Source organism: Natrix helvetica, assembly GCF_964273705.1.
Source record: "Natrix helvetica genome assembly, chromosome: 6".
Classification (NCBI taxonomy): Eukaryota; Metazoa; Chordata; class Lepidosauria; order Squamata; family Natricidae; genus Natrix; species Natrix helvetica.
In genome coordinates, this window is record NC_138553.1 from 132,501 (window position 1) to 145,002 (window position 12,502).

The 12,502-nt window shown below is 49.8% G+C and overlaps 1 protein-coding gene across 5 annotated transcripts in view; it reads left to right on the forward strand.

Moving 5' to 3' along the window:
• Positions 1 to 12,279, forward strand: part of SBF1 (SET binding factor 1) — a 75,405-nt gene extending 63,126 nt beyond the window's left edge. For 2 of the 5 annotated variants that reach the window (XM_081958172.1, XM_081958173.1), the window contains exons 27-42: positions 3,001 to 3,197; positions 3,282 to 3,422; positions 3,935 to 4,027; positions 4,320 to 4,397; positions 4,641 to 4,810; positions 4,939 to 5,115; positions 8,156 to 8,257; positions 8,333 to 8,518; positions 8,612 to 8,738; positions 8,815 to 8,945; positions 9,032 to 9,265; positions 10,151 to 10,261; positions 10,348 to 10,565; positions 10,657 to 10,744; positions 10,936 to 11,067; positions 11,193 to 12,279. In XM_081958172.1, coding sequence (XP_081814298.1) covers positions 3,001 to 3,197; positions 3,282 to 3,422; positions 3,935 to 4,027; positions 4,320 to 4,397; positions 4,641 to 4,810; positions 4,939 to 5,115; positions 8,156 to 8,257; positions 8,333 to 8,518; positions 8,612 to 8,738; positions 8,815 to 8,945; positions 9,032 to 9,265; positions 10,151 to 10,261; positions 10,348 to 10,565; positions 10,657 to 10,744; positions 10,936 to 11,067; positions 11,193 to 11,291 — 2,284 coding nt within the window. In that variant the 3' untranslated portion in view covers positions 11,292 to 12,279. The remainder of the gene's footprint in view (positions 1 to 3,000; positions 3,198 to 3,281; positions 3,423 to 3,934; positions 4,028 to 4,319; positions 4,398 to 4,640; positions 4,811 to 4,938; positions 5,116 to 8,155; positions 8,258 to 8,332; positions 8,519 to 8,611; positions 8,739 to 8,814; positions 8,946 to 9,031; positions 9,266 to 10,150; positions 10,262 to 10,347; positions 10,566 to 10,656; positions 10,745 to 10,935; positions 11,068 to 11,192) is intronic. The other 3 variants (XM_081958174.1, XM_081958175.1, XM_081958176.1) reach the window with 3 other exon arrangements.
• The last annotated feature ends 223 nt before the right edge of the window (positions 12,280 to 12,502 follow it).

A 12,502-nucleotide genomic window follows, 5' to 3' on the forward strand; every position in this document is an offset into this window, starting at 1 on the left:
AATATATTTAGAATTCCATCCAAAAAATCTTGGAAATTTAAGGTTTCTTCATCGGTATATAAATACATTTTTCCAAAAAGAGAAGAAAAAGTTTAAAATCCATTGCCACTCTCGCCTTCAATGTCTCTTTTATGTATAAAAATACTTTTGTTTTGAATTTGCTTAAGCACAAGATTCTTTTAATTTTTTCAAAAAAGGGAGGGTTCTATCTTTTCCTTTCCTTCCCTTGCCCAAAATATTTCACAAAGACACTGCAAAGGAGCAGTCCGTGTCCTTGAGTCATTATCAGTCTCCACAGATAAGCTGCAAACCCTCTAGTTGCAACGTCAGTAGAATCAAGGAAAATAGAACAAAGGATACATTGTTTCAAAAAAAGAAAAAAAAGACAAGTTCTGGCTTCCGAATGGCAGATTCAACTTTCTCTTATTCGTTTCAGACTTAAAGAAACCAAAAATCTCTTAAGTGTCCTTAATAAAATTTCATAAACAGTAGAAGGAAGGATTATTAAAATAGAAAAAGGTTTTAGATCAACCAAAAAGTAAAGTAGCAAAGAATAGGAGAAAAAATCAATTCATTCACTTAAGAGGAGAAACGGGAAGCATTACAATCACTTCAATCCACAAAGCATTGTTACATTAAAAAAAAAGGGGGGGGACTTTCTAAGGCAGTCCAATAAAGATAAATTTCGCCGCTTTATTCTTTTGCTTAAAGGACTAATTTATCTTTTAAAAAAAATTTCTTTGGGCAATCATTCTCAAAGAAAAAATCTCACCAGCTGGACTCACTTTCACTGCCTTCTTTCTGAAGCCGTCTCCGACTTTGTCAGTCTGGGGGCTGTCTGTTTACCGCCAGCTTGGAGAACTTCCCTTGGGTCAATCAGGGACTTTGTGGTGTCCCTGAGACCAGCAAGGATTTGTCTCCCTGTCACCGTCTCTTCAGGACGGTTTAGGTCCATATGGACCGTGCAGCAGTAAAAGGTAAAACAGCGATCTCAACACACTTTCTCTCCCACTTTCCTTCCATTTTGGAGCTGTCCTAACTTTCAGCAGCTTTAATGGCAGCTTCTCTGTCACCGGAAAAAAGGGCTTCTCCTGGATCTACCAGGAACTTTGCGATGTCCCTGGGATCAGCAGGATGTGCCCTTCTCTATCAACGTCTCTATGGGATGGTTTAGGTCCAAAAGGACCGTCCAGCGGCAGAGATATCGATGGCAATATTGGAGCTTCAAGATCACACATTGTATTGTCGCGACGTCAGCCCTGCCTTCATCAATTCTGTTGTTTTTTCATGGAGATTTTTATAAAAAATTTCTTGCTTACTATTTAGTGCATATATTGCTACCAAAAGTATCAGTTGTTTATTCCTCATTATTTCGACCATCAAAATTCTCCCTCCCTCATGTGTAAAAACTTGTTTGGTATTTATTGTGTCTTTTATATACAAGGCTGTTCCCCTTTTCTTTTGTAGTGATAAAGCAGTATATAATTTACCAATTTTTGGATATGCCTATACTTTCATATATTGTTTTTTTATATGTACTTCTTGCAAACAAGTTATGTCTATTTTTAATTTTTCTAATCTATGGAAAATCTTTTTCCTTTTTATCACCGAATTCAGTCATTTATATTGATTGACATTAATTTAAGTTCTTCTTCCATGATTATTTATAGATAGGTTTTGTCGCTCTAGTCGTTCTTACCTCTCTTTGTTCTTTTGATGTTGCCCCTCTTAAGTCTATTTCCTCCTGGTCTTTTTCATCTTCTTTTTCTTTTTGCATGTCCTTCTTGTCCATCCCTTCTTCTCATCGTCTTGGTTCTTTTTTTATCTCTAATTCTCATTTCCTCTTGTGGTCCAAAATATTGTTCATAAAATTGTTCTGCTTTCTGTTTGGAGTCCAATCTGTGTCTTTGCTCCATCCAAGTCACCAATATTCCTTCCGGAATCAGCCATCTGAAATTTACCTTGTGTTTGATTAGTTGTCTTGTTAAAACCTGGTAATCCCATCAATATTTTCAAAAAAAAAAAAAATTCTTTGTCCATCTCTAAGGCTCCTGTCAGTAACTCTGCCAGTTTTTCTGCTAGATTTTCTCCTTTTTCTTCCTCTACAGTATATTCTGAAATTGTAGATAAAAGTTGGCCCTGTCGACTTCCAGTAAAATTATTGTTCTTTGTTTATTGTTATCAGCTAGTGTCAGATGGTCATCAACTTCATTCACTTTTTTCTCTGTGCATTCAACTTTTTTCCTACTTTCTGTATACGTTGTTCATTATTTGCCATCATTTGTTGGACTTTCTCTAATTTATCTTCCATTTTCTCTAATTTATCATCCAATTTTTTCATTGACTTCGTTAAAATCATCATGGAGCACTCGATTCATTTCTTTCAGTTCTGACTGCATTGTGTTCACTTTCTCTTGTTGACCTAGGGTGGCCAAGGTTTTCTGTCCAGAGGGACTCGAAGTTGCTGATGAGTTTGTTGATGATGGTGCTGACGCTGTTTTCCTCATCTTGAATCTCTTTAAATCTTTTTAATATTTATAATCCACCACAGAATGAAAAAAAAAAATTCTCCAATTATAATCCAAGAAAAGAAGAAAGAGAATAAACAAAAAAAAAACCAAAGCCAAAAAACCAAAAGAAAAAAACCACGAATCACTTATAATTCAAAAATCCAAAGTTTCCAAATTTTCAATATCTTGACCCCTCCTCTTCTATTTTTTGTTTGTTATTTTCTTCAGGTTCTTCCAATCTTAATCCTTTAATATCCAGGCAAAAAGAATAGTAATATAACAATAAATTGAAATCCACTTTGGCCCACAAAACCCAATTGTTTTTTGTTCACTGGGGGGGGGGGGGGGGAGAGAAAAATGCTTGATGTAGCCAAAGCTGGTAGGTCTGAGAAGGCCAGGAAAAGGTGCTTCCTCTCCAGGCGGTTTGCATCTGGTGTCCCTGCAGATAGGCACTCGTGCTGGGGCTACAGGCTCTGCTTTGCCTCCGCAGCTACCCAGGACTGCTGATCATCCCGCAGAGCATCCAGGACAACACAGTTCAGCGGATCTCGCGCTGCTACCGGCAGAACCGCTTCCCAGTGGTCTGCTGGCGGAACTCGCGCACCAAGACGGTGCTGCTGCGTTCGGGCGGCTTGCATGGGAAGGGCGTGGTGGGTCTCTTCAAGTCCCAGAACACTCCTACCACAGGTACCTCCGGGGCAGGGTCTCCTTGTGGTGCCCTCCTCCTGTCCTCCCCTCCCTGAGGTCCTCCTCTCCTGCCTCTCTTTTCAGGCCCCTCCCAGGCAGACTCAACCAGTCTGGAGCAAGAGAAGTACCTGCAAGCCATCATCCACTCCATGCCCCATTATGCGGATGCCGGTGGGCGCAACACGCTCAGCGGTGGCTTCAGCTCTGCCCACATGAGCCACTCAGGTGAGTGGGTGGGCGGGCTTGTGTTGAAGGCATCCAAGAGAGGCCAGTTGCTCTTCTTCAACCTTTGTGGCCACTTCAAGGAGCCGCTCTGGGTGTGGCAGCTGACGTAGCCCTGTAAGGCCGGGGGAAAGGAAGCCGCGGCCGCGTGCGTCGCATGTAGCTGGGGCATCTCCATCTCAATCGTTAGTAGGTCCCCATCCCCCATTTCATTGCTCCGCACAATACATCCTTATTTCTTGTTTGTCTGACTGGCGTTGGCACCATCTGGAATGGCTGGCCTGTGGCAACTGGGACCTTGCCCTCACTCACCACACTGCCTGCCTAGGAAAGGGACCCAGCAGTGACAGGGGGAGGCTTAGCCAAGTGGGGAGGGTTTTCTGCCCTTTTGCGGGATTTAGGGCAGGAGGTGGAGGAGGGTGTGTTTACCAAGGCATTCTGCCGGGGGGGGGGGGGAGGGAAAGGCTGTCCTCCCGAGCCCTGGTGGAAATTTCCACCTTCTCTTGGTGCTACAGATTCATCTGAGAAGCGGCAGCCCAAGCTGGGGTCCCTTATGAAGCAGGTGATGGGCGGGAAAGACGAAGGGTCCGGCACGGGGAGCCGTGGAGGTGAGATGTTGGCAGCAGCCTCTGCCGCCACTCCTGGCTCGCTCGTTCGCTGGCTGGTGAAGGGGTGGCTTTGGACAATGGAGGCACATCCTGCTTCCTTGCAAAAGCAGGATGATGAGGCGGGGGGATCCCAGATTGGCCGACAGCTCTCCCAGGCATTTGTCATTCATTTTGTCTGCTCCTCCATCAAGTCATTTATTCCCCCCCCCTTGACCCCAGAGAGTGAGCAGTCCCCGTCCCCCCAGCCCCGTCTCCCCTTGCTGAGATGCCTCTCCATCATGTCCCCTCTCAGGCCTAGGTCACAGAACTAGGGTAATTACCTTCTCCAGCCCCAAGAGTGCCTCATCAAGGAAACCCGACTCCCCTCGAGGTACTGTATGGCTACTGAGCTCGCTTATGTGGCCCTCACACATGGCTAACTCATCCCCAGCCTCAGCCAGGCAGGTCCTCCTCCGTCCACCTCTGTGTCTGCACTAACTGTTCTACACCCTCCCTGCATGCTCTGTGTGTCTCCCCGTCTTTTGGGGTCCACTCTTAGGAAAGTCCCCTTGCCCTGGATCCTGTGCAAAGAGGCTGCATTTCCTTCTAGTGATGGGCGCCATTTTCCTTCCAGGCAAATGGGGCAGCATTCGAGCCGGGGGCCGCTTAAGCAGCTACGCCCTCAACATGGAGATTGGGTCCCGACTGGCTGGGAAAGAATTTGGGGCACAGGCCAACGGGTCTCCTTCGGAAGCCGGCTTCCTCCGCCAGCTGTACATAATCGGAGACAAGTCCCAGTTGCGGGTACAGTTTGGCTGGGCCGGGGGCGGGGAGATTGTCACTCTCCCCCCCCCCCCCCAAATGAGGGCTGGGTAGCCGGGAGGGGGTGCTAAAAGCTGCCTGTGGAAATAAATTATCTTTGTGCTTCCCAGGGAATAAAGCCGGATCCTTTGCAGCACTGGGAAATTGTGCCCATCGAGGTGTTTGACACGCGGCAGGTCAAGAGCAGCTTCAAGAAGCTGATGAAGGCCTGCGTCCCTGGTAGCCCCTCCTCAGAGGCTGGCCCAACCTACCTGCGCTCCCTGGAGGAGTCAGAGTGGCTGGTGCAGGTTAGTGGCAGAGAGTCTGGGTCCAGCCTCCTCCTCCTCCTCCTCCTCCTCTTCCTCCTCCTCCTCCTCGCCGCTTTGCCTGGTGGCTTTGGCGGCTTTGGCAGCTCCCCTCTGGCCTTGACTGCTGGGCCGTTGGCTGCCCTAGCCTGTCTTTCTGGCCGGAAAGGCAGCCTGCACTAAAAACACACATGCACACGCGTGCGTGCACACACACACACAGCCTTGATGTTGCAAAGGTCGTGCAATCTTGGTCTCCCCCAGGAGAGCAAGGCAGCCCTCGTCATTGAAGGCTGGTAGGGGGGGGGGAGTGAACTAGAGAGGTTTGGGCCGAGGTTCTGGGCAGGCCACCAATGCAGGCAGACCCCAGGATATGCTTGACCCCTGTTTTTAGGATATTATTAAACTTTCAGTGTTATCAGTGCATTAACATAGATGTTTGTGCAGATAAGATTATCAATCTTGCTTTCAAGCAAAACCAAGCATTTAATAATGAGTGCCATACCATGTGCACTAATCAAACAGGTGGCAAGAAAGTAGGGGCAGGTTACAGGTTATGTAGACAGTAAACACAGGGTCAACTGTCAATATGGACTCAATTGTCTATACACCAATGCACAGAGTATGAGGAATAAACAGGGCGAATTAGAAATTCAATTAAATGAGGGCAAATATGATATTGTTGCCATTGCAGAAACTAGGTGGAATGAAACCCACAAATGGAACATGCAACTAGAGGGGTTTAAATTATTTAAAAGAAATAGACCAAATAAAAGAGTAGGTGGAGTCGCACTATATATAAGAAATAACTACATCTCTACAGAAATAGAGCACAACAATCATGAAAACTGTCTTGAATGCATTTGGGTCACTATTAAAGGGGGGGGGGGGATGACATTGCCATAGGTCTATACCCGTGATGGCGAACCTATGGACAGGTGGCACGCGGAGCCATTTCTTAGGGCACGCGAGGCATTGCCCTGTCACCTCCAGTGCGCATGCGCACTGGCCAGCTGACTTTGGCCTTTATTTTTGGCCATTTTTTGCCCTCTGGGCAAAAAACAACCCAACGCACAAACCGGAAGTTCGAGAACTGACTTCCAATTTGAATGTTGGGTTGTGCTTTGCAACAGCCAGTGGGATCAGAGGGAGTTTGCTCAGGAGTGAAGCCGGCGTGGTCAGCGGGAGGCATAGCCCAAGCTCTCTGTGACTGGTAAGCAAGTGTGGGGAGGCGAAGGGGAGATAGAAGAGAGAGAGCTGGGCAGGAGCCACAGGAGGGGTAAAGTGGCAGCCAAGGGGGAGGGGAGATCCCGGCTTGCACGCAGGAGCGAGGGCGCCTTTAGGCTTGCAGCTTTCTCAGCGCCGTTGCAAACCGTGCAGGGACGGCAGTCCCAATGCCAAGCACCTTCCACCCACAGCACCAGCACTTTGTACCCCGCTGCCTTTGGAGGCAACGGAGGCAACCGCTTTTCTTTGTGGGGTGACTTGTGACCACTCCCTCTCCCGGGCCAAGCGCAGCTGACCTGCGAGGGTGCCATTTCTCACCATCATTTGCGGAGCTAAAAAGCTGCATGAAACAGTCTCTCCCACCCCGGCTCGCCTGTCTCTTTAATTCGTTCCTCTTTGTCTCACCCTGAAATGACATCATCCTCAGTAGAAAGCAATTGGGAAAGCTGTGTGTGTGTGTGTGTGTGTGTGTGTGTGTGTGTGTGTGTGTGTTGGGGAAATAAGGTAAGGAGGAAGAACAGAGGCTTCTCGGCTGGCTCTCACCTCCCGGATAGCAGAAGTTCCTGTGTTGGGATGCCCCGCCTTTTCCTCCCTTTCCCATGTTGGGGGGAGGGAGGAACCCCTGAAAAACGGGACCATCGTGCAACAAAAAAGGGGGCGAGGAGTCGCGCGCACATGCGCAGCGGCAGTGGTTGCATGCACATGGGAGGGTCGCACGCACAGGATTATGGGTGTGGCACACACACTCACGACCCCTCTGCCCTGCCCTCCACTTTTGGCACGGGATGCCAAAAAAATTCGCCATCACTGGTCTACACTATAGGCCACCCAGAGGAAATAGATGAATTTTTTGCTAGTCAGCTAACTGAGGTATGTAGGAAGCACATCACAATGGGGGATTTTAATTACCCTGACATCAACTGGGAAACAAACTCTGCACCAAGTGGAAGATCCAACAGGTTCCTAACAAGCCTAGCAGAACAACCTTGTTTCCCAAAACAAGGGAAATAAGCATCTGTCTTTACACAAAGGGAAAAAAACAGTCCAACCTATCAAAAACAGCACCACAAAAAACACATTATGAGTACAAATTAAAATAGGAAAGAAAATGGTAAGTGAGCACCTGTCTACACTAGACGAATTCAAATCACTAGAACAGGATGGATTACACCCCAAGGTTTTGAAGGAATTGGCAGAAGAGATCTCAGAACCACTGAACTATATCTTTCAAAGATTCTGGAGCACCGAGGAACTGCCTGAGGACTAGAAAAGAGCTGATGTGGTTCCCATCTTCAAAAAAGGGGAAAAATAGATCCAGGAAACTACAGACCTATCAGCCTGACCTCAATACCAGGAAAGATTCTGGAAAAGATAAGCAATGAATCAGTAAACACCTAGAAGCCAACAAAGTAATAACCAAAAGCCAACATGGGTTTGTCAAAAACAGATCATACTAGACTAATCTTATTGCATTCTTTGACAAAGTGACAAAATTAGTGGACCAGAGGAATGCCGTCAATATAGTTTACTTGGACTTCAGTAAGGCATTTGATAACGTAGACCATAACCTACTACTAGATAAAGTAGAAGAATGTGGGTTGGACAGTGTAACCACCAGATGGACTCGTAACTGGCTGACCAGGGGTTGAGGGGAGGGTTGGATGGAGAATTTCTGGATTACAGGGAGGACAATTATCACCTGTTCACGAACTGCAGGAAGCCCTGGGGGAGGGGGACTGAGGTTGCCTGGAAAGAAGAAAGGGCTGGAAGGAGAATCTTTGCGGCTGTTTGGCGACCCTTCCTTTCTTTATGGCAGATCCATAAGATCCTGCAGATCTCAGTGCTTGTGGTCGAACTGCTGGACACGGGCTCCTCGGTCTTGGTCAGCCTGGAGGATGGCTGGGACATCACCACTCAGGTCAGCAGGCCCCCTCCCAGAAGCCACCCAACCTTGGCCCCGAGGCTCCCACTGACCCGCCTCTTTCTCCCTCAGGTAGTCTCTCTTGTGCAGCTGCTCTCAGACCCCTATTACCGCACCATGGAGGGCTTCCGTCTCCTGGTGGAGAAGGAATGGCTGTCCTTTGGGCACCGCTTTGCCCATCGTGGAGCACAGACCCTGGCCAGCCAGAGTAACGGCTTCACGCCCATCTTCCTGCAATTTCTGGACTGTGTCCATCAGGTGAGAGAGAGAGAGAGAGAGAGAGAGAGAGAGAGAGAGGCTTCCCCCTCTCAGCTTCCCCTTCCTCCTCCTCACTTTCTGGGTCTCTTGCAGATTCACGCACAGTTCCCCATGGAGTTTGAGTTCAGCCAGTACTACCTGAAGTTTCTCAGCTACCACTATGTGTCCAACCGCTTCCGCACCTTCCTCCTGGATTCTGATTACGAGCGCCTGGAGCTGGGTAAAGTGGGTGGGAGCTGAGAGGGCGACGGGAGGCCACCAGGACCGGCCAGTTCTGAACTGGATTCTGCTTGCAGGTCTTTTGTATGAAGAGAAAGGGGATCGGAAGGGCCCCCAGCCCTACCGGTCTGTTTGGGACTACGTGGACCGGCTGAACAAGAGGATCCCCGTCTTCTTCAATTACATGTATGCCCCTGAGGATGGGGAGGTGAGTGCCACTCGGTCAGCCAGTGGCGGTCCTGGGCAGGGGGGCGGGCTGGATGGCGCATAAGCTGCTGCCTGTCTTGCGTTCAGGTACTGCGTCCATATAGCAACATTTCCAGTCTGAAGGTGTGGGACTACTACACCCACGAGGCTCTCGCGGAGGGGCCGTCCTATGACTGGGAGCTGGTGCAGGACCAGGGGGAGCTCATTGAGGAGGCTAGCCAGCACGACTCCAGTACTCCCCAAAGCCATCGCAAGATTGTTTGGCCCTGTTACGACAGCTGCCGCCGGGTGGAGCCAGATGCCATCTCTCGGCTGCTGGAGGTGAGTGGCCGTGCTGGGTTTGTTTTGCGGTGGGAGATGCTTGCGGAGGTATGGCCAGTCGTCATCCGGGCAGCAGCCTTTAGACAGAGTCCAAGCAGGACCGGGAAGCACCGCATCATCCTGGTCGATTGGAGGAAAGCGCTTCAAAGTGTGCAGCTGGACTCCCAAGGGCTGGCGGGACTCTAGGACACCCTCCCTCCATGGTCCCCTCCGCAGCCCCAGGGCGAGAGTAGCTGCTGCTCCTGTTACCACGCAGGGCTTCCGGGGGGGGGGGGGGAATCCCACAAGTTCAAAATGAGGGGAGTTAATAACAACTCAAAATATTCTTAAGTGGCCTCTGAGGCAAATGGCAAACTAGAGCATCAAACAGCCACCCCAAGCAAATGTATCTTCCATCTTTAAATTGGGGGCCTTACAGCATTCCCCTCCCGGGCAACCCTAGAAGCTGCTCAGAGAGTGGAAGACGGTTAAGGCCACAACTAAGCAGGCAAAGTGGGTTGCCTTTCATGTTCGCCATGAGATTTAGCACCTGGTGGTTTTCATGCAGCTTTTCAAAGGAAAACACTCAATTACAGAGATGGGTTTTTTGTTTTGATCAGAAAAGGAAAAATGGAATTTGCTCAATTGAAGCTGTTCTACTGTGACTGACTACATTATTGAGATCCGTTTTGATAGTTTATTTAAAATTCAGCATAAACCTACATTTCAACTTTGGAAATCTTTAAATACGTTGCCCATAACAAGAAAAAAGAAAAGAAAATTACTTTTACTTTCTCCAATTAGTTGCAAGCAGAATTAGGTCAAGGATTTGGGTTTTGGGACCTCTGGTTCTAGGAGAGGTGACTTAGCCTTGACCAGTCCTGTCCACCCCCATCCTGGTTCCAGGAGGTGCAGAGTCTGGAGATGGAGCTGGGCCAGGTGCCAGAACGCTGGAAGGAGACCTGGGACAAAGTGAAGACTTTCCAACAGTCGGAGGGCTCCACGCTGGACAGTAAAGTAAGCTGTGAACACGGGGTGGGGCTGCATTTGCAAGCGGCTTTTATCAGAATGTCTTCCTTCCGCTGACCACCTGTCTCCCTCAGGCAGCACCCAGTTCTCTCCTGATGGCATCCAGCCTGTCGCATCAGCGGCGCTCGCTCGGTGTCTACCTGCAGGAGGTGGGCAGCGGCAGCTCCACCTTAAATCTCAGTCTGGACAGTGAAACCAGCAGCTCGTCCACCCCCTCGAGTGGGAAGCAAGGTGGCCGTAAGAGCACCGGCACGCTTTACAGTCAGTTCCAGACAGCAGAAAGCGAGAATCGGTGCGGATGGGTGGCTTGTTGGAGTCTGGGTGGGTGCAAGACGGAATGGAGCCAACAACTTCCTCCTCACCAAGATGCTTTTCCTCCACAGTTCTTACGAGGGCTCCCTCTACAAGAAAGGGGCCTTCATGAAGCCCTGGAGGCTGCGCTGGTTTGTCCTGGATAAAACCAAGCATCAGGTAGGGGAAGGTTGGTGGCGCTTTGGTGGGCAAGGAGCCCTTTCTGCCTGGCTAGTTAATTGGCACAGGTCTGACCTCTGGTCCTTCCTTTTTTTCTCTCCCCCTCCCTCCCTCCCTCCCTCCCTCCCTCCCTCCCTCCCTTCCTTCCTTTTTTTCACCCACCCTCCTTCCGCTCCCTCCCTTTCTTCCAGCTGCGATACTATGACAGCAACCTGGACACCGAGTGCAAAGGGGTGATAGACCTGGCTGAGGTGGAGGCCATCACACCAGGCACCCCCACCATGGGAGCTCCCAAGATGGTGGATGAAAAAGCTTTCTTTGATGTAAGTGACCCTTGCACCTGACAGAGGGTGGCCCCATTTGGGCTCAAGAGGAAAAGTGGCCGGTGAAGGGTGCCCCCATGCCCGCTACCCCTCATTCTCAGGACCGGGCTTTTCCTTCTTGGCAGGTCAAGACAATAAAGCGGGTTTACAATTTCTGCGCCCAGGATGTGCAGTTGGCCCAGCAGTGGATCGATCGTATCCAGAGCTGCTTGTCTGATGCCTGAGGTGCCACGCCTGGCCTGGCACAACACAGAAGGAGGTGGGGGGTGCGGCCCAGGAGGGAGACCCCAACCTGGCTTGGTCATGTGCAGTTTGCAGAGAAGGGCGTGGCCGGCCTATTCCACCTTGTGAAGCTGAGAGTCTGTCACGCATCCGGCTTGGCGGATCCTTGGGAGGGATTGGCCCGTCTTCCATTCTTCTCCTGAGCTGGGCAGAGCCATCGGACTTCCATGCCCCGGCTGCCTTCAGAGCAAGTGTGGCTGGCCAAGAATGGGCTCTGTTCTGTCGGGGAAGCTGGCTGAGGGTCTGGCTGCGGGGCAGAGGTGGCAAGAGATTGCTGCAAAGCATGATACCAACATACACCCCCGCCCCCAGGAGCTGGAAGTTCTGATGTCTGGAGGTTGGAAGGCAGAAGGAAGGGTGTCTGTGTGTCTGCACTCTGTCCCTTAATGCTGCTGCCGGTGGACAGAATGGCCGGTTCCTGGTCAAAGGCTCAGTCAGGTGGTGGGGAAACATTTGTTTGCGACACCGACACACACACACACACATACACACCGGTTCTTACTTCCCAGCCCTTGCTTTTCTCCCAGCATCCTCAGGGCTAGCCCTGGAGTGCAGGTCAGCTAATGGCCTCCGTTTCCCCCCCCCCCGAGCAAATCATGTGACTTGGTCTCTGCTCCTGCACCCCACCCACCCCCAATCCCAGGCTGCAGCCCTCTCCATTCTGTTCTCCTTTCGAACAGGAGGCGGGAGAAACCCTAGACCTCTCTACAGTACGGAGTCCCCTCCCCCTCCTACTTTTCTGTTGGTACCATAAAGGCTGTGGCTGGTGTGAATTTGGGGGTTTTGTAACTTCTTGAGCAGTTGTAGATTATTGAAGTTTCTGTACATTGTGTCAGACCTAAAGAGTTCTTGTATTGTATTGTGCTTAGAGGAAAAATATATATGAAGAGAAAAAAACTAATGGAATTTAATAAATAAATAAAAACATCACAGGTTTGGCTAGATGTGACTTTCTGCCTCTCTGCGGGGTTTCTGTGGCCTTCCTGCCACAGATGAGTTTGGTCTGGAGGCTCTTTTAAGGTCCATTTCAGAGACCTTCCAAGGCAATGTACTCTGACTTTGGGGAGGGGGGGGGCGTCCTTTGGAGGTGGGTGTCCAGAACCCGGAAGCGGACGAGTTTTAAATAATCGCAAGATGGCTTCTTCCTCCAGGC